This window comes from Nomascus leucogenys, chromosome 2 (assembly GCF_006542625.1).
Source record: "Nomascus leucogenys isolate Asia chromosome 2, Asia_NLE_v1, whole genome shotgun sequence".
Classification (NCBI taxonomy): domain Eukaryota; kingdom Metazoa; phylum Chordata; class Mammalia; order Primates; family Hylobatidae; genus Nomascus; species Nomascus leucogenys.
Window position 1 is genome coordinate 37,382,801 of NC_044382.1, and position 27,497 is coordinate 37,410,297.

The 27,497-nt window shown below is 41.8% G+C and overlaps 2 protein-coding genes across 2 annotated transcripts in view; one reads left to right on the forward strand and one right to left on the reverse strand.

Moving 5' to 3' along the window:
• LOC100590761 (protocadherin gamma-C4) overlaps positions 1 to 3,103 on the reverse strand; it is a 181,074-nt gene extending 177,971 nt beyond the window's left edge. The window contains exon 1 of the mRNA XM_012504808.2: positions 349 to 3,103. Coding sequence (XP_012360262.2) covers positions 349 to 2,769 — 2,421 coding nt within the window. The 5' untranslated portion in view covers positions 2,770 to 3,103. The remainder of the gene's footprint in view (positions 1 to 348) is intronic.
• Positions 3,104 to 12,631: 9,528 nt separating this feature from the next.
• On the forward strand, positions 12,632 to 14,947 carry TAF7 (TATA-box binding protein associated factor 7). Its single transcript, XM_030827617.1, has one exon. The coding sequence runs from the start codon at positions 13,396 to 13,398 to the stop codon at positions 14,443 to 14,445; it is 1,050 nt and encodes a 349-aa protein (XP_030683477.1). The 5' UTR covers positions 12,632 to 13,395; the 3' UTR covers positions 14,446 to 14,947.
• The last annotated feature ends 12,550 nt before the right edge of the window (positions 14,948 to 27,497 follow it).

The window sequence follows — 27,497 nt, forward strand, 5'->3', positions numbered from 1 at the left end:
TTTCTAATCAAACCCTTTAGCCCAGAGGCAAGTAAGAAAATGTTAGAAGCTAGATCGCCCTGTTTCTAATGCAGTGCTCTTTCCAAACAGAGAAGGCATCTCACGCATACCTCCAACCCAACCACCTACATTATGATCACAGTCTCCTTTTCAATGCAAGAACAATTATAAATATACCTGCATATGAACGTGTAGACTCACTTAATTGTGATTTTGCAGGACTCGTAATAAAAAGCTACAAAGATACATGGGTTAGAAGAACTATCTGTAGTAAAGAGTGAACGCAAGTAAGTTAAATCAAGAATTATTTTTCTCTAGATAGCTTATACATTCATCACAAAAGTTTACCTGAGAAAATGGTTCCTTTTTGTCTTCTAGTAAAGACTGGTGTGCTGATAGAAAATCCTTTTTCTCACAGCTCTCCTGGCTGATGAGCGTGTCCGCATAGTTGGGCTGGGGGAAAATCAGGTGGCTCTTCCGCGAGTCCGCAGTGAGGGAGACCTCGTGGGAATAGGTCTGCAGGAAAGCCCGAACCCCGTCCATGCCCACAAAGTGCGAACCGGGCATGCTCGCCAAGCCGCCTCCCGAAGCCTGTAGCAGGCGTGACTTGTGCCAACGCCGCAGCCTGTGCGCCAGCAACACGATGACGAAGACCAGGAAGACGCAGGAGACCGCGGCCACCGCCACCACCAGGTACAGAGTGAGGTCCGAATCGTTGGGTTTGGCAGAGGGCTCGAGGCTGCCCAGGTCGCCCAGGATGTCGGGGATCCTGTCAGCCACGGCCACGGTGAGCGTGACAGTGGCGGAGAGAGGGGGCTGGCCGTGGTCCTGGACGGCCACCACGAGGCTCTGCTTGAGCGAGTCTCTGTCCAGCAGGGCTCGCGCCGTGCGCACCTCGCCTGTGTGCAGCCCCACCGCGAAAAGCCCCGGCTCGCTGGCCTTGAGCAGGCGGTAGGACAGCCAGGCGTTCTGGCCCGAGTCTCTGTCCACCGCCACCACCTTGGTCACCAGGTAGCCGGGCTCTGCGGAGCGGGGCGCCAGCTCCACGCCGGTGGAACCATCTGTGGGGAGGGCCGGGTACAGGATCTCGGGCGGGTTGTCGTTCTGGTCCAGCACGAATAGGCTGAGTGACACGTTGCTGCTGAGGGGCGGATCCCCACTGTCCCGCGCCATCACTTTCAGTTGCAAGTCCCGGAACTGCTCATAGTCGAAGGATCGCAGCGCATATAGGACGCCAGTGTCGGAGTTGATGGAGAGGTAGGCAGATAGGGGTGCCCCCTGGATAGTGTCCTCTATTAGGGAGTAAGTGATTTGTGCATTCTCATTGCTGTCCAAGTCGTGGGCCCTCACAGAGAAGATGGAGGCTCCTCTGGGGTTGTTTTCGGGAATGTAGGCAGAGTAGGAGTCCTGATGGAAGACTGGGGAGTTGTCATTGATATCTGTCACTAGCAGTGAAATGTGAGTTTCAGTAGATAGAGCTGGAGTTCCTTGGTCTGTTGCTGTTACTGTGATGTTGTACCCAGAGATAAGTTCTCTGTCCAGTATTCTTTCAGTCACTAAACGGTAATAATTATCAACTAACTTTTCCAATTTAAAGGGTAAACTTCCAGGAATGAAACATGTGGTGTAGCCATTGTCTCCCGAGTCTTGGTCATGCACACTGATAAGGGCAATTATGGTCCCAGGAGGAAAGTTTTCTGGAACTGCAGTGGTGACAGAGGTGATGGTCACTTCTGGGGCATTATCATTTACATCCAAAACGTTGACCAGTACCTTAGTTTTAGCCATGAGCCCCGCACCATCCTGGGCTTGAACTTCCATTGAATAAATTTTGTATTCTTCGAAATCTAGTGGTTCTTTATTTGATATTTCTCCTGTGTAAGAATCTAAATGAAATATTTGGGCCACTCTGTGGTCTACATTGTGAAAGGAGTACGTTACTTCCCCATTGGCTCCCTCATCAGGGTCAGTGGCATTTACCATGAGCAGCTGAGTACCCAGCGGCACGTTTTCAGGGACATTTATATGGTATTGTGCCTGAGTAAATGCTGGAGGATTGTCATTTGCATCCACTACCTGAATGTAAATTCTGAGGGTCCCTGAACGGACTGGTTCACCCCCATCAGAAGCTGTGAGGATGAGGTGGTGGACAGCTTCTTCTTCTCTGTCTAAGGGACTCTGTAGCACCATCTCTGGATGTTGGGGCCCATGGGCTCCCTGTTGCACATCCAGGGAGAAATGAGGGTTAGAGCTGAGTTGGTAGCTCTGGAGTGAGTTCATACCCACATCAAAGTCTTGCCCAAAAGGCAATGAGATTCTGGTACCTGGAGTGGTTATTTCATTCATTTTAAACTCCAGTTCCTCTAACTGGAATTGGGGAGTGTTGTCATTAATATCAATTATTTCTACTTCAACAGGAAAAAGCTTCATTTTATCCTCAACAAGGATATTAAAACTCACGAGACACGGCATGCTCTGAGCGCAGAGCTCCTCCCGGTCTATCCTGCCCGCGGTGATCAAGCTGCCACTTCTAGGATTCAGAGCGAAAAGCGGCATCCTACCTCTGGAGACGATGCGGACTCCGCGATCTGCCAGCTCCTGGGGTTGTAGCCCTAGGTCCTTGGCGATGTTGCCCACGAAGGAACCTTTGTCTGACTCTTCCGGCACTGAGTAGTGAATATTCCCAGCCCCAGCTTCCAACAGCAGCTCCAGAGAAAGACACAGAAGCATCAGCCTGCTGCAGCCAGTCAGCTTTTTCTGAATCTTCATGGCTCTCTCACTTCGTAGTTTTCTTCCAGTCCAGTACCAAGGGTATTCTTTCTGCTTTTCTGAGCTGAAATTAACCCAATTTTCAGGAGAATTCTGAGTGGAGAGTCATCCAGAAGTAGGATTTAGGCAGTCTTGGACAGTCTGTTTTCAATCTGGCGGTTATGGAGGTTCTAAGAGGCACAAGAGCTTTTTTCTTTTTTCTTTTTTTTCCCTCCTCCTGACGTGTATGTACTGCCTGTATCTACCAGATTAGTGAACAGCGGCGCCCACAGTCCTAACCAGTTACTGCATTCCTAGCAAATACTTAAAACCTTCTAATTAACTTGATATTTTCTTAAGTTTTAGTCTATTGTCAAGGAAATCATTCTACAATATATGTATGAAAAGGAGAAACTTCTTTAAATGTGCCTAAATGTCACCAAATTGAAATATACAGGAGAATCCCAGTATTCTCATGTTATCTGCTTTCCTTGTTTGCTATTCAGGGAATGATAGTAGAAACCTAACATCACAATGAGGACAAAATCATCTCTCCACTTTTTCTGTAGTAAAGCTTGACCACTTGGTAATTTCCCAGGCTACATAGAGCAGCTCCCCTTTGACTGGAGGATGAAAAGTATTAGAGGGAAAAATAATCTTTTAGAATATAAGCTAGACTTAAAAAAATCGTACCATCCCATTTCCTTCCCATTATGATTTGAATATTTATCAGAAACCTTGGGATTTTGAAGAGCATGGTTTAACCCTATCCTTATTTTTCCTATTTTTTTTGAAGTGTCTTTGCATTATGTATGTTTTTAAAAATTCTTAAGATTCACCAAAGGCAATATGTTTTGAAAAAAATAAAACTGGGCTCTTGGAATTTCATTGAAAAGTCACATGAATATATAATTTAGATTTCAAATTTCAGAGACAAAGTCTATGATATTATTCTTCACAGCTGAAAAGAAAAATGGTCTTATCTTTATTTTTAGATAGGCTCTTATAATATGTATTCCCCTATAATCGCAATTAATATTTTCTCCAAGAGAAGTTGGTTTTCTCTTAACAGTATTTTTTAACCAGTTAAGATGAGGATGTGGCCTTCTTTTTTTAATCACTGCACTATTAGCAAAGGGTCACTAATTAAAATGTCTCAGGCTTAGAGTGACTTACTTATCTTTACCCCAAAGTTAGAGAAGCATGCTATCTGTACTCCAGAGTCTGATAGTTTCAGGAACAAATTCGGCCAGCCAACCCATGGACACCATGACTGAGAAAAGTTAAAAATGAGGAAAGAAAGAAAACAATGAAAGGTCTCAAGAATAGTTTTTGGAAAGAGAACTTTAGTTCTTAACTAAATCTACAGTTTCTCAGCTTCTAAGACAAGTATATGAAGCCAAAAAGCAGAAATTTAAAGGTGCAATAAATCACCTTCAATATTGCAAGGAAGTAACTCTTTAACAGAGAATGTAACTTTTCAGAATACACATTAATAGGCACAAACTTTTCCCCAAAGAAATTGTGAGCTAATGAGGCAAATTAAAATATACATAAGAACTAGTCAGTACACCTGTAGAGCTCCCTACTCTCAGCCCCCAAAAACACGCAGGAGTGATTTATAAAAGGATGATGAGTATAAAATAGAAATGTTAAAATATCACACAAATACATTTGAATCAAATGCAACATTTAAAGCTGCATTGCTGGCCACGCACAGTGGCTCACACCTGCAATCCCAGCACTTTGGGAGGCCAAGGTGGGCAGATCACTTGAGGTCAGGAGTTTGAGACCAGCTTGGTCAACATAGTGAACCCCGTTTCTACAAAAACAAAAATAAAACAAAGCTTCATTGCTGGCACTGCAGAGAATACCTGGTTGAAAGCTGTTTCCTGAGTTAAAGAAATTAAGATTTTAAAAATATCTAAAACCACTCATACGTTGTAGGAACAGGGCAAATTTCCTTCCTTTAAGTTGGAGACAACTCCATATCTGGGCTTGGATCAGAGATCCGGCTGAAAACAGCCCCAGGCAATGGGGCTATAGGGAGCATTGCAGGTTCAGAGAGATGACCAGAGTCACACTGAGGAGAAACAGCATAGAGATCAAGGCAACAGCCATCGCCAGCTGTTGGGTGCTGTCTGCTGTCTGCTGCCTGCTGTTGGGTGCTGGGCGATTGCTGAGGTCTGGCAGCAACTCCTGCAAACTGTGAGCAGCAATCAGGTGGTTTCAGTGTGATGATTCACCATTGACAACGGTGACCAACAAACCTTGGCAGGTTGCATCTCTGTTACCCACAGTAACACAGCACGCATCTAGCTCGTGCACATCCCTAGTTTGAAGAGCCACATTAGCTGGCCTGAAGCACATGATAGGACAGTCAGCCTTTGTGCCCCAGCTGGTGTCCACTTTGGTGATGGGATAGCTGGGTTGCATTGCGAGTGGTGCAGCATCAAAGAGGGCCCACTTGGCTGCAACTCCTGGCATAGTGTCCTTGCATTTTTGCAATGGTCATCCACCATCACATGCAAGTTCAGGATGACACTGAGCAAGTTGAACCCTGGTCACTGGCCTGCAGAGTCAGCTCAAAGATAGTCTGCATGGACACCATAGCACTCTGCACTCACCGACATGTAGAATGATAGTGCCCACAGTGGCAGGTCACTGGTCAAGAAGAAACAGGAGGCATATGGGACCCTAAGTCAGGGTGGGAAATGCTAAAGTATGTGATGGAGGTGCTGGGCAGTATTCCCAGTCACCCAAAAGAAATAGGAGGCTTGTTGAAGAATGAGCATTTTTGTGGATGCAGATGGTATGCAGGGTGATGCAGGAGAGGGACAGTTTGTCCTTGTTGGTGGTTCTGATGGTGACATTGTCCTTCAGGGTCTGCTACCAGTTTAGAATTCCATCTGTGAGTAGCTGACAAAGAATCACATCATAATTCTTGGAGGTGAATTGTTTGCCAGTATGATCATTCCTCTCTATAATAATTTTCATCTTTCATTTAAGGTCTCTTAGTCCTATTGTTTTGGTTAGGGCAACCACAATTCTTACCTCTGATAGGACTAGACACCCAGCTGAAAATCACCTGCATTGACTACATTATACTGCTCAACCTCCATTTCAACCAGGACTCTGAAGTGGGCCCTCAAACTGCCTCCAGTCTTCTATTCCATGCTATAACTGTTACTCTTCAAAATCAAGTATTTCTGTCATCATTGGACAGGAAATATATTCTGTATGCCCTGTAAAATTGTGTAGAAAAATCAGAACTCTATACTAAAGATATTGTCTAGGTCAATGGGGATCACCTGAAGAATGAAGAGGAGGAGGTGGCGAGTAGGTTCTCCTGCAGGCTAACCCCACTTACACATTGCTCAATATCTGACGGCTGGCATTGGCATCCAAGGCCTGTGTCTTGCCCTGGGCTGTTCTGCCCCATCCCCACCACTAAGTGGTGGCAGCTCTGCTCCTCTGGTTCAGGGTTTCTTTTCTTTTCTTAAGAGATGGGGTCTGGCCATGTTACTCAGGCTGGAATGCAGTGGCTATTCACAGGTGTTCTCATAGCACACTGCAGCCTCTAGCTGGCATCAAGCAATCCTCCTGCCTCAGCCTCCTGAGTAATGGGGACCACAGGAGTGCCCCACTGCACACGCTCAGGGGTTCTTCAATAGCAGCAATTCAGAGTACATACTGCTGTAGTACTCTCCTTTACTTGTAGGGGAAGGGGAGATGGCTATTAAAACTAATCTGATATATTTGTACAGAGTTACTGCTGGTGTTCAAAATCTACTGCAGACTTGAGTAAACATTCCTCTTATTAAGACGTTTTTCAGAATTTCCAAAACAAAATTTGTGCTAAAAGCCATTTTGTTATTTATATCAAAGATGCATACGTTTATATGAAAACATTTATACGATTTTCAGTGCCTTCACATTCAAAGGGCTGAGGGTCTTCCTTGGGCGTAACTGCTAGATCTATCCTGTCATTCTCAAGCTCGGCTCTGGCTCGTTCTCTGGCCGTAAAGAGAGGCTTCTCAGCACTTACCCTTAGTTTTTCCCGTCACCGAGACGCAGATCTTCTGAGAGATTACCAACCTTAAACCCCTAGCCTTCTCTTCCAGAATCTTACAGCGTATCGGCTACGTAGAATAAAGACCTAGTAGAATAAAGATCTCAGGCAGGGAAACAGCGCTTCCTGCGCTCCTCACGCCTTCCTTATGGGGGACTTCTTCCTGTTTCTTCTTCCTGCTGGTACTCAGATCCGAATACTTCTCGCTACCGTTGCTCCCTGCTTCCTGCTTCCAAAGATGCTCAGGAATAAAAGGCAGCACCTCACTCGGGGTCACTAGACATCCTGAGATTCCCGACCAAGATATTTCCAGCAGATTGTGAGACAGACAGCGGTCAGAGTCCTCTCCTAATGTGTTTCTCAAAAGCCTGCGGGGACTGCTGCGTCAGTGGATTGCTTTGTTTCCCTCCAGCCACGGATTGGCGGACAGCGGCACCCAGAGGCCCAGTATGATATCCCTAGCAGGTTAGTTTTCAAGGTCCTCACAAGAGACTATATTGGCTTTTTTCTCGAGACATATTTTAAAATACCAGCTGCTTTACTAAGAAGGGTACAAATCATTATTTTTGATAAAATATTAACAAAATGATCATTTCACAAAATTTAGTTCAAACGCTTTAATTTATTAAAATTCTTAATCTTTTTTTTTTTTTTTTTTGAGACAGAGTCTTGCTTTGTCATCCAGGCTGGAGTGCAGTGGCACGATTATGGCTCACTGCAACCTCCGCCTCAAGGGTTCAAACAATTCTCCTGCCTCAGGCTCCCTAGTAGCTAGGATTACACATACACACCACGATGCTCAAGTAATTTTTGTATTTTTAGTAGAGATGGGGTTTCGCCATGTTGTCCAGGATCGTCTCGAACTCCTGACCTCAGGTAATCTGTCCACCTTGGCCTCCCAAAGTGCTGGGATTACAGGTGAAAGCCACTGCACCCAGCCTAAAACACGTTAAAATTCGACTAAGAATTCTTACAAATTTTTCCCTCTTGACATTTCCTTTTCAAGATGACACACTATTGAAACTTATTTTCTGTAAAAATGGCTACTCAAGAAATTATCCACTGTAAAAAAATTATTATAAAAAATTCTCACTGTAAACAATATATTAAAGGAGAAAATTTCACTATAAAAGGTAGAAAATACTGATAAAAATGTAAAATTATGAATAATTGCATTATGTAACTACTGATATGAAGAATTTACATTCGATGGTTATCCATGCTTTTAAAATAGATATATACTTTTACAATTACAAAAATAATCAACTCTTTTATGGATACTATTGGTTGCTGATGCCCCTTTTTCCTCTTGTAACACTTCCTTTTAGTTTAGGTGTTTGCCCTTAATGTACCTAGGGAAGCAGAACCTATTCAGAGCTGTAGTAGGTTCTGATAAATTTAATCTAATAATGATAATCTCATCCTCTTGACAGTGCTTAGTTAGGAATTTAGACTTAAAATAATAAGCTTAAAGCAGGGCTTCTCAACTCTGGTACTATTTTGAGCCATATAATTCTTTGTGGTGGGGAGCTGTTCTGTGCCTTGTAAAATGTTTAGCAGTATCCCTGGCCTCTATGTACTAGACACCAGTAGGACCCACCCCCCACAGTTGTGACAACCATAAATGTCTCCAGACATTACCAAATGTCACCTCACCTCTCCCCAACCATTTTCAGAAACACAGGCTTAGGGTATTTCCCTAGTGAGTATTACTGAGCTAAGAATAGGAACATGGCCTAAGTTGGTCCAGTTGGATTGAAAGATAGACTGTTTGGGGAGAGTCACTCTCTTTTCACAGACAAGGAAGAAAGTTCTCCAGTTATTGCTGCTGGCTGGTATCTTGTGACTACAGCCTTTGGAATTCCACAAGGAGAGGAAAGCAGAGCTGAAACAATAGAAAAAGTATAAATAAGTGCTCATTCTTCAAAATTAGGAAGAAAAAACAATTTCTGCTACACCATGATTGTATCTGGCCTAGAGGCAGTGAAACTTCTAGACCTGCACTGTCCACTAGAGTAACGACCAGCCACATGTGGCCACTGAGCACTTGAAATACAGCTAGTCCAAACTGAGATGTGCTGTAAGTGTAAAACACACACTGGGTGTTGAAGATTTAGTACAAACAAGAATGTAAAATGTATTATTAATATCTTTACATTATCGTAAAAATATGTTGCAATTATATCTTAGATATATTGGATTAAAATTATTGAAATTTCACTTGTTTCTTCTTGCTATTTGAATGTGGCTACTAGATAATGTAAAATCACATCTGTGGCTGACCATCTGTGGCCCACATTATATTTCTGTAAGACAAAGCTGTGCTAGACTACCTGTTTTTTGGGATCATAGATTTTCTTACTGTTTAAACCAGCATAAATTAGATTTTAATGTTTTCCTATAGAAAACATCCTACTAGATGCAGGAACTGCTAAATATTTTTAGTTAACCTTTTTATCTTTAAAATATATGGTGATATAGCAATATGTAAGCTGGCTTTTCTGTGGTGTTTGCTATTTCCTCACCCCTATAATTTTCTACCTCCTAAATATAAGCAGGATTTCTCCCATCACCCATAATTTAACCTCCAAAGTATAAGCAGCCCTTTAAGGAACTAAAAAGTGTATTAAAGGGCAGCTTATACTTTGGAGCCCTTTAAGGAACTAGAAAGTGTATTAAAGGGAATTTTCAAACATACACGATTATTAGTAACCTGATTCATACTCCTTAATCACAGGCAGGAAGCCTTTGGAGGACTTGTTACCACACTGGAGAATTTATTGCTCTCCCCAAATCTTTTGTTCACTGGTATCACAGATATTCCATGGAACAACCACAGGAGTGTAATTCATCACTTCAGAGTTTTTCTGAATGTCTAATGGAACTTTTAAAAAAAAAACTGGGGATTTATCAGTAGACATTAAGATAATGTGATGTGGCAGAGGCCTTAGGCCTTAGTGATAGGCAGAGGCCTGCCACATCACATTACCTTTTTTTTTTTTTTTTTTTTGAGATGGAATTTTGCTCCAGTGTTGCCCAGGCTGGAGTGCAATGGTGCAATCTCTGCTCACTGCAACCTTCGCTTCCCGGGTTCAAGCAATTCTCCTGCCTCAGTCTCCGGAGTAGCTGGGATTACAGGTGCCCGCCGCCAAGCCTGGTTAATTTTTTTTGTTTTTGTTTTTGTTTTGTTTTTGAGAAGGAGTCCCGCTCTATTGCCCAGGCTGGAGTGCAGTGGCGCGATCTCAGCTCACTGCAAACTCTGCCTCCCGAGTTCACGCCATTCTCCTGCCTCAGCCTCCCGAGCAGCTGGGACTACAGGTGCCTGCCACCGTGCTCGGCTAATTTTTTGTATTTTTAGTAGAGACAGGGTTTCACCATGTTAGCCAGGATGGTCTTGATCTCCTGACCTCATGATCCGCCCACCTCGGCCTCCCAAAGTGCTGGGATTACAGGCGTGAGCCACCGCACCTGGCCTTTTTTTTTGTATTTTTAGTAGAGATGGGGTTTCACCATGTTGGCCAGGCTGGTCTCGAAATCCTGACCTCAGGTGATCCATCCGCCTCGGCCTCCCAAAGTGCTGGGATTACAGGCATGAGCCACTGCACCCAGCAGATTATCTTAATGTCTACTGAAAAATCCAATTTAAAAAAAATATTTAGGGTGAATATAATTTCCTCCCCTAAAAACAGCATATAGAAAATGTGTTAAACTCAAAAGCAGAAAATGTATTTCAGGACTGAAGGAGCTAGATACATTAAGAAAACCTTAGTTAATCCTTTTAACTATGTCTGGCAATATTCCATGTAAAGGAAGGTTTAGAAACTAAAATACACAGTAATTTTGGAAAATGAAAAATTGCATACAATTTATCTCAAGTTACCTTCTATGATAAGAATATTTGAGCATCATAAAACTCATAGGGAAGATGCTGAATAATATTTGGATTATTTTCATATATAATGACCTCACATTTTATATGGTTAAACAAAACACAGCCAGGCGAGGTGGCTCAAGCCTGTAACAGAAAAAACTTCACCTTTGAAAAAGAGGAAATAGATCATTCTGGAAATTATAGGTAAGTCAGCTAACATTCTTCAACACATTGTAAGCAAAGAGAAATAATTTACCATTATCTAGAAGGGCATACTTTCTCTTTTAAAATTAACATTAAAAACCAAACTAATGTCAGGTCATTTTAATTTCCTCCCACAACAGTATCTCATTCTAGCTAAACCACATTCACACACACTATTAGTAAACCTCCCCACCTCATAACAATTAGAATTGTCCTTGACTAGAAAGGAAATGTATGTAAAGTGGCTCTATCTCATTTTAAAGTGACAAAGAATGTATTTTCTCTCAGAAATCACTACAGGATTTAAGACTATGATCTTTCTAGAAAGATCAGTTTTTTCATTCAATTAGCAAATATTTTTTGTGTATCTCCCATATTCTGGTACTAGGCACTGGGACACAATGACCAGGATAGAAAAAGATCACTATCATGGAGCTTTCAATCATATAAGAATAAAGTGAATTTTGGAAATGTTAATTACATCTTAAGAGAATTCTCTTAAATTTAGGGGCAATTGTTAATATTTTAGAGGATAGAAATTAAATATTAATGGCCTTGATGCTCTACCAGATATTTTAAAAATAAATGGAAATAAATAAAAATAAGTACCAACTGTTACCCAGTTATGTCAAAATACTAAAAATATGTGTTGATGAATACCTGACTATCGATAGAAAAGACAAGCAGAAAACAGCAAAATAGTAGAGGTGGAGTTAAAAAAAAAGTCAAAGTAATTTAAAATTACTTGTACATGAGAGACAGGAAACAATACTTTAATTATATCTACTTTAACCAGATGCTCAGTCTATCAGACGATTCTGTCCAAAAGAACACTTCCTTCTCTGTTTACATTTACATCTAAATCAAGCACATAAAAACGAATCACCCTTGTTTCCCCAGAAGTATTATAGAACAGAAGTAAACCCAGAGGCACAATTCCCCTACAGGGAATTATATTAAAAAAATACAGAATTTGGGCCAGACGCGCTGGCTCACACCTATAATCCTAGCACTTTGGGAGGCCAAGACAGGCAGATCACCTCAGGTCAGGAGTTCAAGACCAGCCTGGCCAACATGGTGAAACCCCTTCTCTACTAAAAATACAAAACTTAGCTGGGGTAGTGGAACGTGCCTGTAATCCCAACTACTTATGAGGCTGAAGCAGGAGAATCGCTTGAACCCCGGAGGTGGAGGTTGCAGTCAGCCAATATTGTGCCACTGCACTCTAGCCTGGGTGACAGCCTGAGACTCCATCTCCAAAACAAACAAACAAACATACATATATAGAGAGAGACTTAGAATTATATAGTGAGCTGCATGTCCTCCTCACTCCATTGATTTGGGTACTTTAAAATCCATTGTATAGTAGCTACACATTCTTGTATTGGCACCAGATAGGCTAGACCCTAGGGAACATCCGAGATGTTTCCAGAAGCAAAGACGCTTACTGCAAGGCGTCCCCCATCTCTCGGAATCACCCGGAAGTCTAGAAGCCATCTGGCCCCACAGCGATCCCGTAAAAGTGCTGGCTTAGCGGGGGACGAATCTGTGTCTTTCTTGGAACTTCCAAGCTCTAAATAGTTTGAAACCAACAGCTCTTCCGAAACACTGTCATTTTCATCCCGGAAAAAAGAGTTATCGCGAAAAGATGAGTTTCACGCTGGGCAGCGTAATTGCGCTATTGCGCCTGCGCTAGCGGGGGCTCCGCCCTTCCGCCCGGAGGGGCTGTCACTCACAGCTACCTCCCGCCCCGCGTCGAGACGTACACTTCCGTTTTCGCTGGGTAGGCGACCCGGACGGAGGGCCGGCGAGGTGCGGGGTCTGGTGATCCGAGCTGCGCCTCTCGGCAAGATTTCGCGCTGCCCGCCCCTGGCCGTTTCATCATTAATCGGTAGTGGATCACTCTGCCAAGCGGCAGGAATAATTAAGGAAACGACAAGGAGACGCTCGGCTCTCTCCTGCTTGGCTCCTTGCGGCCTCCTCTTCCCTTCGCTCCGGCCCGGTGAAACTGAACTTATAATCGTCACTGGATTGTAAGTACCCGAGGCGAAGAGAGCTCACTGAGCCCTGATTTTTTGAGTGTCTTTGTTCGGGAGAGTTTGTGAATTGAAAGTATCTCGGCTGGGCTTTCTGGGCCGAAAACCGTTCCGCGGGAGCCGCCATTTGCTTTCCTGCTCCCTTACTAGCTAGCTCTCTCCGCGTTGGCCGGCAGCGGCACCTAGAGGTTGGGACTTGGCATTGCATCTGATTTAATGAACTTAGTCTGTGAATAAGCCATTGTGTTATCGACTGGTATTCGGTCACAGCATATTTAGAGAAAAGACTTGGAGCTTACATAAAAACTAAGGCAAAATAGACGCTTAGCTGCTGATCTACAGACAACTTCTTGTAATTAAAAGATTTCAATTCATAGCAAACTGGTGTTTTAAACTATTGGAGTAGCTGGAACTTTTTAGTGTAACCAGCATTTATTGGAGAAGTGAATCACAAGGAAATAAAGATGAGTAAAAGCAAAGATGATGCGCCTCACGAACTAGAGAGCCAGTTTATCTTACGTCTGCCTCCAGAATATGCGTCTACTGTGAGAAGGGCAGTACAGTCTGGTCATGTCAACCTCAAGGACAGACTGACAATTGAGTTACATCCTGATGGGCGTCATGGAATCGTCAGAGTGGACCGTGTTCCATTGGCCTCAAAATTAGTAGACCTGCCCTGTGTTATGGAAAGCTTGAAAACCATTGATAAGAAAACCTTTTACAAGACAGCTGATATCTGTCAGATGCTTGTATCCACAGTTGATGGTGATCTCTATCCTCCTGTGGAGGAGCCAGTTGCTAGCACTGATCCTAAAGCAAGCAAGAAAAAGGATAAAGACAAAGAGAAAAAGTTTATTTGGAACCACGGAATTACTCTGCCTCTAAAGAATGTGAGGAAGAGAAGGTTCCGGAAGACAGCAAAGAAGAAATATATTGAATCTCCAGATGTTGAAAAAGAAGTGAAACGATTGCTGAGTACAGATGCTGAAGCTGTTAGTACTCGGTGGGAAATAATTGCCGAAGATGAAACAAAGGAGGCAGAAAATCAAGGCCTGGATATCTCTTCTCCAGGAATGTCTGGTCACAGGCAGGGCCATGACTCATTAGAACATGATGAGCTTCGGGAGATATTCAATGACCTCAGCAGCAGCAGTGAGGATGAAGATGAGACCCAGCATCAAGATGAAGAAGATATAAACATCCTTGACACGGAGGAAGATTTGGAGAGACAGCTACAGGACAAGCTAAATGAATCAGATGAACAGCATCAGGAAAATGAAGGAACCAATCAGCTGGTTATGGGAATTAAGAAGCAGATTGACAACATGAAAGGCAAGCTCCAAGAGACCCAGGACAGGGCAAAACGACAAGAGGATCTCATCATGAAAGTGGAAAATCTGGCTCTCAAGAACAGATTTCAGGCTGTACTGGATGAGCTCAAACAAAAGGAAGACCGAGAAAAGGAGCAACTCAGCTCTTTGCAAGAAGAGCTAGAATCACTCCTAGAGAAGTAAAAAGAACTGATACTTAATTTCAGTCTTCAGACTGGTCAGTGTTAGAATAATTCTTGGCTTTATTGTACTGGGTATTAAGACCTTGTGCTTCCTAGTCCTTTTAATGCTGTGTGTTCTGTTAAGTTCTTTCATTTGTTTGTAATTTTTTCAGCAAATTTACATTGTTTTGCTAGGTGTTCATCCTATAAGAAGCAGGATTGTATAGGCAGAAAAATGATTGTAGGAAAGTTGCAGGATTAGTGGAATGTATGGTTCAACCTTAATTATAGCTTCATTGCAGGACTTTACTGTTTCTCCATTTTCTAGAAGCTGCTGTTGCTGCTTTGTGATGACGTGAGCTCAATAAGAAGAACCTAGTCTAGAGACAATGATGCTAGTTTGCATATGTTTTCCCATGCAATAGTTGTTTTCCCAGTTATTCAAAGCAGTTTCCCATATGTAGAGATGCAAATTATTTTATTGTTTCCAATACAATAAATAAAAGCATCTGTTTTTCACTTTATAGTGTATCTTGTTCTTTCATGGTTGGTGGGAGTCAGGTCCCCTTGTGAGGTGGTTTCGTGGTGGAGTTCAGTGACTAAGCAGTTTGATCCTGTTCTGCAGGTAGAGGCAGTTGGGTTTATGAAAAAAAGGAACACAGCAGGGGTAAAGAAATTGAGAATTGTCATGTTTGCATCATATTAAGATTCTAATTCTATCTGATATACTTGAAAGCTGGGAAACATTAGATACAGAGCTTTCTTAAAGTACCCTAATTTTTGTAGATGAAGGCCTTTGTGCCTTTTTTAAAAAGTGCTAAATCTACCTGCATAAAATGTTGGAAACAAAGCAGTGGTTATCAAGTGCAGTCCAATGAACCATTCCATTGGTTTGGATTAATATTTTATTTATAATTTTCTTCAGTTGAGTTCCTATAATTAATATTCTGAGAACTGAGGTCATTTATCAATGTCATTTCATCAAAATTGCTCATAAAGGAAGTTGGTACCAAATTTCTCATGCGCTAAAGATAATCTAATGCCTCACAACATGAGCTATTTTTGAAAAATCAGTTACTGATAAAAGAGGCAGAGTTGTATGCAATTTGTTTGAGAGGTTGGTTTATGAGAAGCTTGGGTTTGAAAATATTTAGTCTTTTTTTTTTGAGACGGAGTCTCGCTGCGTCGCCATCTCGGCTCACTGCAAGCTCCGCCTCCTGGGTTCACACCATTCTCCTGCCTCAGCCTCCTGAGTAGCTGGGACTACAGGTGCCCGCCACCATGCCCAGCTAATTTTTTTTTGTATTTTTAGTAGAGATGGGGTTTCACTGTGTTAGCTGGGATGATCTCGATCTCCTGACCTCGTGATCTGCCTGCCTTGGCCTCTCAAAGTACTGAGATTACAGGCGTGAGCCACTGCGCCCAGCCTCTTTTTTTTTTAAGACAAAGTTTTGCTATTGTTGCCCAGGCTGGAGTGCAATGGTGGGATCTCAGCTCACTGCAACCTCTGCCACCTGGGTTCAAGCAATTTTCCTGCCTCAGCCTACCGAGTAGCTGGGATTACAGGCGTGTGCCACCACACCTGGCTAATTTTGTAGTTTTAGTAGAGACAGGGTTTCACCATGTTGGTCAGGCTGGTCTTGAACTCATGACCTCAGGTGATCAGCCCACCTTGGCCTCCCAAAGTGGTGGCATTACAGGCCTCAGCCACCACACCCAGCCTAAAGTCCATTTTACTTCTGTCTGACAGGAAACAGTATTAAAATGTTAAAAAAAAAAAAAGTCAGTTACCTAGTCCTCAGGTCTACAATTATATGTGCTGACATTCGTAGACTTCAGAAGGCTAATTTATCTTTTTAACTGATACGTTTTTATGAGTAAGTTTTTTTTTTTTTTTTTTTTTTTTAGATGGAGTCTTGCTGTGTCACCAGGCTGGAGTGCAGTGGCGTTATCTTGGCTCATTGCAACCTCTGCCTCCCAGGTTCAAGCGATTCTCCTGCCTCAGCCTCTGGAGTAGCTGGGACTACAGGCGTGTGCCACCACGCCCAGCTAATTTTTGTATTTTTAGTAGAGATAGGGTTTCACCATGTTGGCCAGGATGGTCTCGATCTCTTGACCTTGTGATCCACCCACGTCGGCCTCCCAGTGTGCTGGGATTACAGGCGTGAGCCACCATGCCTGGCCATGACTAAGATTTTAGCACAGAATATGTAAGCTTAAGCAAGGTTTCCCTCAATATCTAGGTTTTGTATTATTTCTTGAGGTTTCCAAATAATATATATTAAACAACAACAACAAAAAAAACAGTTTAGGATACTAGGTGACAAAATTTCCTGTTTTGGTAATCTAGGTATTTTGCTACACTTAGAAGATTGACACCTGAAAAGCTCCCACCATATCTGGCTTTACAGTGGATCATTTATCAAGTAGTTTATTCTTACCAAGATCTCAACACCAATGGTGGCAGTTCCATCAGTAACAGAAAGGAAAAATTCTGGATACAATAACAAAATAACAAAATAGTATATTGATCTCACTATTCCTGTTTCAGTTATGAGTTCTAAATGGATTCTAAAATCCACATTTCCAACCTTGATTCTTCTGTGCTTCAGGTTTAGTTTAGCCAGATGTGTACTAGAAACATACTTGAAAGTATCTCTCAGGCAACTCAAGTGTAAATGTTCAAAATGGCTGGGTGCAGTGCCTCATGCCTATAATCTCAGCACCTTGGGAGGCTGAGGCGGGTGGATCACCTGAGGTCAGGAGTTCAAGACCAGCCTGGCCAACATGGCAAAACCCATTTCTATTAAAAATACAAAAAAAATTAGCTGGGCATGGTGGTGGGCACCTGTAATCCCAGCTACTTGGGAGGGTGAGGCAGGAGAATAGCTTGAACCTGGGAGGCAGATGTTGCAGTGAGCCGAGATCATGCTACTGTGCTCCAGCCTGGGCAACAGAGCAAAACTCCATCTCAAAAAAAAAATACAGGTTCCAAATGGAACTCTTCCTCTTCCTCGAAAATTTGCTTTTCCTTTTGGGTTTCAGTAAAAATAAATGGCACCACCACACATCCCAACTGTGGAAGCTGGACACTAGAGCCATAACTTTATATTTCTCCCTTTCCCTTGCTACTTCTGATTTTACTTCTTAAGAAGCTCTTCACTCACTCTACTTCATCCTTACAGCCACTGTCCTATTTCAAGCCATTATTATCATCTATCAAATGGCAATAGCTTCTTTACCATCCAATTTAGTTTTCACTGCCACCAAACTGATTTTTCTGAGACATATTTGTGTTACTACCATGCTGAAAACCCTTCAGTGACATCTCATTGCTCTCAGGGCTAGGTTTGTATTTCTCAAAAAGATGCACAAGATTATGAGTGCTCCATTTACCTTTTCAGCCTCAGCTCCGCATTCAGTATATGGTCAGTCCACTCTGAACTTACATTTTTTTCAAGGAGCTTACTCATTCTCGCACTCCTGGGCCATAGATCCTTTTAACAAGCTGTTCACTCCACCTAGATGACTTTACCCTTTGAGTCCTACTTAACCCTCAGGTCTCAACCTAAGTGACTTCAGCAAGACTTTCCTGACCCCTTTCTCCCTCTAGGTTAAGCAACCCTATTATGGCTTTGTACTTTGTGCTTCCCTCTCTCATTTATTTGACAAACATTTTGTGTGTGTGCGTGCCAAACTACAAGTTACTGGATATACAGTGATAAAGCATTTAGTGTCTATAAACTCATGCACTGCATGGTCTACTGGGATGAGTATCTGTTATAACTAAAGTGTAAATTACCTTTGTTCATATCTCCTGCTTGGCTTTAAATTTACTGAGATATTTTGCTACATTAGTGACTGTAAACTGAAGAATAGTAGAAAGATCAAAATCTTAACATCAAGACATGTCATGCATGGTTTGTATCCTAGCTCAGTTACCTATTAGTTGTGTGACCTTGCACAGGTAGCAATCTGTTTACCTCAATTTTCTCATCTCCAAAGTGGAGGCAATAATACTACCTACCTCATAGGGTTATTGGACTGTTGGCTGCTGGCTGCTGAATCATATAAATGACTTCTTTAGAACAATGCCTGGAACATAGTAAGTAAACAACAGAAGTAAATTTACCATTATTAACAACCCATTAAGGTATGGACCATAACATACTAAATAATTAAAGAGTGACTGAAATGTTAGAAAAAGTGTTTATAGGGAAACAACTATTCTAAATGTAATTGATTTCAAATCTAAGAAATTTTAGAGATCATTTTCAACCAAATTCAGATGGGAAAAAAATTTCTGAATGAAAGCTTATAAATTAGGTTACAGCAGAAACAGTTTGCTTCAAATTTATCTGCAGCATAAACAAATTTACTCAGCTCTTTCCTTCTGCAGTTTAGCACTTACAGTTCTCTTTTCTTGGAATAGTCACCAGATATTCTCATGGATAGCTTTTTGTCACTGAAGGCCCAACTCAACCCTTATTTTCTCTGGTAACCCTATCTGGCCATTCAATCTAATTCTTAAGAAGCATGTGATTTAGATGTTTAATCATGTCAGGTGCTATGTCAAGTGCAGCGGTCTTCGTTAAAAAGTTGGAAAGTTCTTTGCTACTATTTTCTAATATATGTGTTCTGGAGGATATGTGCTTAAAAACAGAAGCAGCATCATTTTGGTTAGTTGGAATCAGGGAAATGGTTTTAATTGCTTAAGATTGCCTATTATCTTGGGCAATGTTACTGTATATGCTTGGCTCTGTTTTCTGCAAGTCCAACTGTATGGTCAAATGTATTTCATAGAACTTGACCTCAGGGAATCTGCCTCTGTTACTTGTGTTATTATGCCTGACAATTCATTGAGGGTATTAATGTTCTTGTACTGATCCCTGGCCTTGGTGTTATGGAGTATGGTTTCCAATGTAATATTTTCCTCCGAATAGCTTTGTTTAATGGAACTGGGGCATACTGGGACACTGTCATTCACATTTATCTTTAGTTATGGGTATGTGGGCTCCTCTCATTGTTTCATCTCTGGTGGTCACAATGAGATGATGAAAGACTTCCTCTTTCTTTTCTAAATCGTTCTGTAAGATCAGCTACATGGTGGTGTCTTTTTTTGTTCTAATTTTAATATCTAGGGAAAAATAAGCATTGCTTTTCAAATTCTAGTTTGCAGACAACATATTCTCATGTTGAAGTTTCAGGTACCCCTTAACTGGAAACTCATGTCAGACAATAGTCTTACACTAATTTTAATAGATATCTTTCTACTTGTAAAAGAACACCCCGCTGGGCATGGTGGCTCATGCCTGTACTCCCAGCACTTTGGGAGGCCAAGGCAGATGGGTCACCTGAGGTCAGGAGTTCAAGACCAGCCTGACCAAAGGTGAAACCCCATCTCTACTAAAAATACAAAAATTAGCCGGCTGTGGTGGCAAGCACCTGTAGTCCCAGCTACTTAGGAGGCTGAGACAGGAGAATTGCTTGAACCTGGGAGGCGGATATTGCAGTGAGCCGAGATCGTGCCACCGCGCTCCAGCCTGGGTGATGGAGCGAGACTCCACCTCAATAAAAAACAACAACAAAAAAACAAAAAACACAAGAATACCCATGAATTGTCACTCATAACTAGAATTTCACTATCTGGTTTTTCAACATCTGCAGATATTTTCAATATCAGCATGGGTTTTGTACAATTTTTCAAAATGTATAATGCCTTGGCTTTTCTCATCATGTAGCTTTTCCCAATTACTGTTGCTATTGAAACATATGACCCCATTCTGTAAGCTTCACATGAAATGTGTTCTACCTTAAGAGACAATGTCCTGAGAGAGCACTATTCTGAAGTCCTTGGTTGTTATTCATGAGAAAGACTTGTCTCATTTCAGGTACATTTTATGAAGAATGCTCAGCAGGGCTGGGCGCAGTGGTTCACTCCTATAATCCCAGCACTTTGGGAGGCCGAGGCAGGCAGATCACTTGATGCCAGGAGTTTAAGACCAGCCTGGCCAACATGGTGAAACCCTGTCTCTACTAAAAATACAAAAAATTAGCTGGGCATCGTGGTGGGTGCCTGTAATCTCAGCTACTCAGGAGGCTGAGGCAGAAGAATTGCCTAAACCTGGGAGGCAGAGGTTGCAATGAGCCAAGATCTGGCCATTGCACTCCAGCCTGGGCAACAGAGCGAGACCCTGTCTCGGGGAAAAAAAAAAAAAGTGCTCACCAGAATAAGCCCACTGCAGGGGCAGTGTTGCAGTTCACCCATTTTCTAGTATTTCTAATTCCTCAAATTTCTCTAACATCTGTGCTTCAGTTTCTTTTTCTTATAGTAGCTAGTACATTGACTCTCATTAATAGCAGGCATATGGTTAATGTAGCATATTCATTTTTAAAAATCCTGTTCTTTCTGTTGCCATATGCGGTTTCTATATTGTATCTCCTTATAGAAGAGCAAAAGGGGAAAGGTTAGATGTCTCTCTTTTCTCTCCGTCATAAATGAGCAGCTAAATTCAGAATATAAAGTAAGTTACTGTACTAACATGAGAGAAAATTGAAAATAAAACAATTATAGTCCAGTATTGACTTTCCAAGTGCACGCATTCCAAGTCAGTACTAGACAATAAACGCATCAAGAGAAGAGCAAGAAATAAGCAAGAAAGGAGCACTTACCCAGTAAAACATTTCTCCTTTCTTGCTTATTTCCTGCTCTTCTCTTCATGCATTTATTCACTTGGCCCCATCAAAACTCTTATGTCCCCTATCAATATTTATGATATATTTTTATACAATCATAACATTTTTTCTTATAAAGAAAACATATTCTTAAGCAGAAAAAGTAACTTTTCATGGGTATCCTTATCATTGGGATATTCTTTTCTAGGCAAGAGCTACATTTCCTGGATTTACTTCCATTTCCTACATGTCCTGAACTCAATGCCCACCCTTCCTATTCACCTGAAGCCTGAGAGTGACCCTTCCATGGAAATTATCTCCCACATTCTCTCTACAATCTTTTCTTAGATTTTTTTTTTTGTTCTCACAGGTACTGTGATAGCTAGCCTCCAAGATGGCTCCCATTGATTCTTACCTCCTGGTATTAATCTTGTATAGTCCCCTCTTACATTGAATGGGAATGTCCTGAGTAAATGATAAGCTATTGCAGAAATAATGATTTGTGACTTGCAAGGCGAGGTCATAAAAGACGTGACTTTTGCTTGCTCTGTCTCGGATCACTCACTCCAAGGGAAATCAGCCACAATATTGTGGGGACACTCTTTAGAGAGGTCCAAGTGGTGACAAACTGAGGCCTTCTTGTGAACAGCCAGCAGAACTTGCCAGTCATGTGAGTGATCCATCTTTGAATCAGATTTTCCAGCCCCTGGTCAAGGTTCAGATGACTGAAACTGTAACTGACATCTTGACTGAAACCTCATGAGAGACCCCTAAGTGAGAAATACCCAGCTAAGCTGCTCCTAAATTCCTGATCCACAGAAACTATATGACATATAAATGTTTGTAGCTCTTTTATTTCACTTCATTTTGGATTAATTTCTGATGCAGCAGCAGTTAACCAATACAAATTTTTCCTACCTACCTAGAAGTGAGGTGCTGCCATAAAAATATAAAGTGTGAGAGTGGCTTTGAAATCAGGTCTGTACACACTTCTCGAAAGAAGACATTTATGCAGCCAACAGACACACGAAAAAATACTCATCATCACTGGCCATCAGAGAAATGCAAATCAAAACCACAATGAGATACCATCTCACACCAGTTAGAATGGCGATCATTAAAAAGTCAGGAAGCAACAGGTGCTGGAGAGGATTTAGAGAAATAGGAACACTTTTACACTGTTGGTGGGACTGTAAACTAGTTCAACCATTGTGGAAGACAGTGTGGCTATTCCTCAAGGATCTAGAACTAGAAATACCATTTGACCCAGCCATCCCATTACTGGGTATATACCCAAAGGATTATAAATCATGCTGCTATAAAGACACATGCACACGTATGTTTATTGCAGCACTATTCACAATAGCAAAGACTTGGAACCAACCCATCAATGATAGACTGGATTAAGAAAATGTGGCACATATACACCATGGAATACTATGCAGCCATAAGAAAGGATGAGTTCATGTCCTTTGTAGGGACATGAATGAAGCTGGAAACCATCATTCTCAGCAAACTATCGCAAGGACAAAAAACCAAACACCGCATGTTCTCTCATAGGTGGGAATTGAACAATGAGAACACTTGGACACAGGAATGAGAACATCACACACCAGGGCCTGTTGTGGGGTGCGGGGAGGGGGGAGGGATAGCATTAGGAGATATACCTAATGTAAATGATGAGTTAAGGCATGCAGCACACCAGCATGGCACATCCACACATATGTAACAAACCTGCACGTTGTGCACATGTATAAAAAAAAAAACAGGTCTGCACATGGAGAGAAACCGCTCTGGAATTTTGGACACACAGAAACTATGGGATATAACAAATGTTTATTGTTTTTTAATGTCACTAAGTTTTGGGAGTGATTTATTGTACATAAGTATATAAGTAATGCTTGTACATAAATGTCATTTGAAAAAATAAGCAGAGTTCATTAGAAGAGTAGATGGAATTAGTACATGGAGAGCCTTCAACTCTTAAATTTAAGATCAAATATTGGTCCCCTGGTACAAGTGTTTAGAAAAAAAAAGATATAATATTGGGTGTTGGTATCAGTTGGGAGCAATTGTTATTTCTGTGTGTTCTTGATCCGAGAGATAAAGTGACAAAAAGTATGATATTGTGAAATATGTATTTGGTCTTTGATTCGTTTCCTGGTATACAACTGCCAAAATCCTTAGAAACTCCAGAGTGATGTCTTTTTCTATGCTAATGATTGACTTGAAGGCTGGCAGCGCCTAGGTAGCCTTAGGATGGGGTCTGGTGGCCAGAAAGACCAAGGCAGGATTAGGATCAACCTCTAGAGAAGGGGAGAGGGGCTGAAGGTTAAGCTGATCACCACTGGCAAATGATGCAATCAACCACTCATATGTAATGAAGCTTCCATAAAAACCCTGGGTTCAGCGAGCTATCTGATAGCTAAACACGTGGAGGTTCTTGGAGGATGGAGCCCTGGTGAAGGCATGGAATTTCTGTGTCTCTTTCCCTATGTCTCACCTTATGCATCGTTTCATCTATATCCTTTTGTAATATATTTTATAGTAAACCAGTAAATGTGTTTCCCTGAGTCCTGTGAGCAGCTCTAGTGAATTAAACCCAAAAAGGGGCCATAGCAACCTCAACATGAAGCTGGTCTGTTAGAAGTTCTGGAGCCCCGGACTTATGACTAGTGTCTGAGGTGGGAGTGGGGTGGGGTGCAGTCTTGGATACTGAGCACTTAACCCTGTGGGATCTGATGCTTTCTCCAGGTAGATAGTGTTGGAATTGGATTGGAAAACACCCAGCTGGTGTCTGCTGTAGAACTGATTGCTTGTGTGGTGTGTGGGGAGAAACCCTGACCCATTTGGTCACAGAAGTCTGCTGTGTTGATTGTTGTGGTGTGAGCAGAAGCAAAACATCTTGAGTGCATTTTTCCACTCACAGAAATAGTGCTTAAAGACTGGCAATATGTGTGCATCATGAACTGTAGCCCAATGGGATCCATTTATTTTGATTTCATTCTCAGAAAAGGGAAGGGGGGAAAAAAGGTTTTGTTTTGTTTTGTCTTGCTCTGTCACCCAGGCTGGAATGCAGTGAAATACTTTTTATGGAGGCAAAAATAGCCTAGCATGGCTGTTCATACAGCAAAATAAGATAAAATAGCAATGTAGAACTTCATTTATTTGCAATGAAAGATAAAAGATATAAAATATTTTTTAAATCTCACTCAGATAACACCTTTACAGTAAATAACCTTAATTATATGTTTTAGGCTCTCTCCATAATGAAATAGTAATGCAGAGTATATGCCATGTCACTAGACTTGGAATGCCTTGGACTTGCTTATATTTATTACACATATAATGGGCTCCCTTTGTCTTAAGGTCTACATCTAGTGGCTAAACCATTTCCAAATATCTGTTTCATTTGCCATTCAATGTTTATTTTTAGACTGTAGGAGGCTTCGAAGGCAAATTTCTAATTTATATTAGGTGACCGTGGCAAAATCTACTTAATATGTTATTATTTAAATAATTTCTGGGCTGAGTGCAGTGCCTTATTCCTGTCATCTCAGCACTTTGGGAGGCTGAGATGGGAGGATCACTTGAGCCCAGGAATTTGAGACCAGCCTGGGCAACATAGTGAGATTCTGTCTCTACAAAAAATAAAAAAATTAGCTGGGTGTGATGGTGCACACCTCTGGCCCAGCTACATGGGAGGCTAAAGTGGAAGGATTGCTTCAGCCTGAGAGGTTGAGGCTACAGTGAGCCATGATTGTGCCACTGTATTCCGGCCTGGGCAACAGAGCAAGACAAACCAAAACAAACCCCTTTTCCCCCCTTCCCTTTCCTGAAAGTGAAATCAAAACATAGAAAAAAATTCCTCAAATATGACGTGAAGGATTTAAAAATCCTAATGAAGTTTTCTATTTTCAAATTGCAGATTGTTCTCATCCTCTCTGCTTTACCTAAGAGGCTGCTAAATAAAACAACAGAAAGGATTTTTAAAAGATGTTAACCTCTAAGGACAAAGAGAATAGGAAATGAGACAACAGTGGATGAGAGATGTCAACCCATTATCTGAAGGCCAAAACAGAGAAATGATAAATGAATTCATAGATCAGAAAAAGTTACATGCTAAATGTCTGCAAGTAGTTACACCAAAGAGAGACAAACCCACTTGATAGAGCCTTGTAAGAGGCAAAATTTTTGCAAGCAGAAGATTCCAGGGAATGTGGGAAGGTGTAGGGTTAGAGATGTGAGATTCATTAAAGTCTGTGTTCAGAGTTGTTGGGTGTCCAGGATCTCTATCCCACTCTATGAAGCCAGATAACTCTTTCCATCCCACAGAAGATGGAAATTTTATTTTCTGGATAAATTGAACCAAAGAAGGCCCAAACTCAGAGAAAGCAGGCACAGTATCAAATAAGGAAAAAATTATGTGAAAGTCTATATATTTACTCTAGGTGTGTCACCCCTCTTCCCCTCTCTTGTTCTCTTTAAATCAGTATCTAGGTTTATAACATACCTCTCCGCCACCACACCCTACACACACAGAGTCAAGGCTGGTAGAGCATTCTCTGAAGAAACTGTGGTCCCAGAGAAAAGAACTGCAACTGCTGACATTTGGGCATTTCCCAAAGAAAAGCCCAGGTTACTATTTACTACAGTGAAGACTACCTGGTGACAAATTATCCATGCACAATTTGCTTTTTAGTACCTCATTAAAAAATTTTTTTAAAATATTCTCAGAGACCATTGTTCTGAAGTACCTCACTTTTAATTGACAGCCAAGGATAATTAGACAAGGAAAGTTTTCTAAATGAAAGAGAGAATGCTTTCAGCATACTTTCTTCCCCCCAGATTTTGTTTTTACTACCCATGGCCGACTATGGCTTGGAATGTAAGCCTGGAGAGAATTCATTCCAATGCTGGGATTATAAATATCTGGGAGGAAAAAGTGTGTCCTGACAGTGGTATCCTCACTAATGTCCAAAAAACATCTTGCCTTGAAAGCTAGACCTGTCATTTATATCCCAAACTTCTACTTGAATTTCATTTTAGATTCAAGGAATACACGTGCAGGTGTGTTACATGGGTATGTTGTATAATGCTGAGGTTTGGGCTTCTAGTGAACCCGTCACCCACATAGTGAACATAGTACCCAACAGGTAGGTTTTCAACCCTCAATCCCTCCCACCCTCCCCACTTTTGGATTTCCCAGTGTCTGTTATTCCCATCTTTATGTCTTTGTGTACCCATTGTTTAGCTCCCACTTATATAAGTGAGAACATGCAGTATTTGATTTTCTGATTCTAAGATATTTCACTTAGAATAACAGCTTCCAGCTCCATCCATGTTGTGAAGGACATGATTTCATTCTTTTTTATGGCTGCATAGTATTCCATGGTATACATATAGCACATTTTCTTTATCCAATCAACTATTGATGAACACTTATGTTGATTCCGTGACTTTCCTATTGTCAATAGTGCTGCCATAAACATATGAGTGTAGATGTTTTCTGGTGTTTTTTTTTGGAGACAGGGTCTTGTTTTGCCACCCAGGCTGGATCATAACTCACTGCAGCCTCCAACTCCTCAGCTCAGTCAATCCTCCCATCTCCGCCTCCTGTGTAGCTGCCACTACAGGTGCATGCCACCATGCACGGCTACTTTTTGTATTTTTTTGTAGAGATGGCATTTTGCCATGTTGTCCAGGCTGGTCTGGAGCTCCTGGGCTCAAGCGATTACCTGGCTTGGGCTCCCAAAATTCTGGGATTACAGGTGTAAGTCACTGTCCCCGGCACAGGTGTCTTTTTGATAAAATGATTTCTTTTCCTTTGGGTAGATACCCAATAGTGGGATTGCTGGGTTGAATGGGTGTTCTATTTTTAATTCTTTGAGAAATCTCCATACTGCTTTCCATAGGGTTGAACTATTTTACATTCCCATCAACAGTGTATAAACGACAAATTTCTACTTCTGCATGAGGCTGTGTGGGTCCTCAAAGAGAATCTCAAAACTTAGAAAGCATGGTGCTGAGCCACCCAGCTCTTTTCTATCAAGTTTCTTAGCAATGCAGTATATAAATATTATCCGTTTTCCAAGTTGATTTTATAGTGCCGTGTTCTGTCTTCAGAAATGATAAGGACTCCATGTTCCACCAGTTCCCAGGGCTGCAACCCCAGATCCTTGGGGATGTTGCCATGTGATAGCATTTCTCCAGCTCCGCAGGAAAGCAGTAGCACATCTCCAGGGCTAAGGACTCCCACAGTGCCCTACCCCCCTCCTTGCCCCCCAGGAAAGTCAGGAGCATGGGCAGCTCGCTGAGGGTTTTCTGATCAAAAGCAGTCACTGTCTCATGTAGCAACCCTCAGATCGTTTCGTTACCAGACAGGGGTCCCGATCCAGA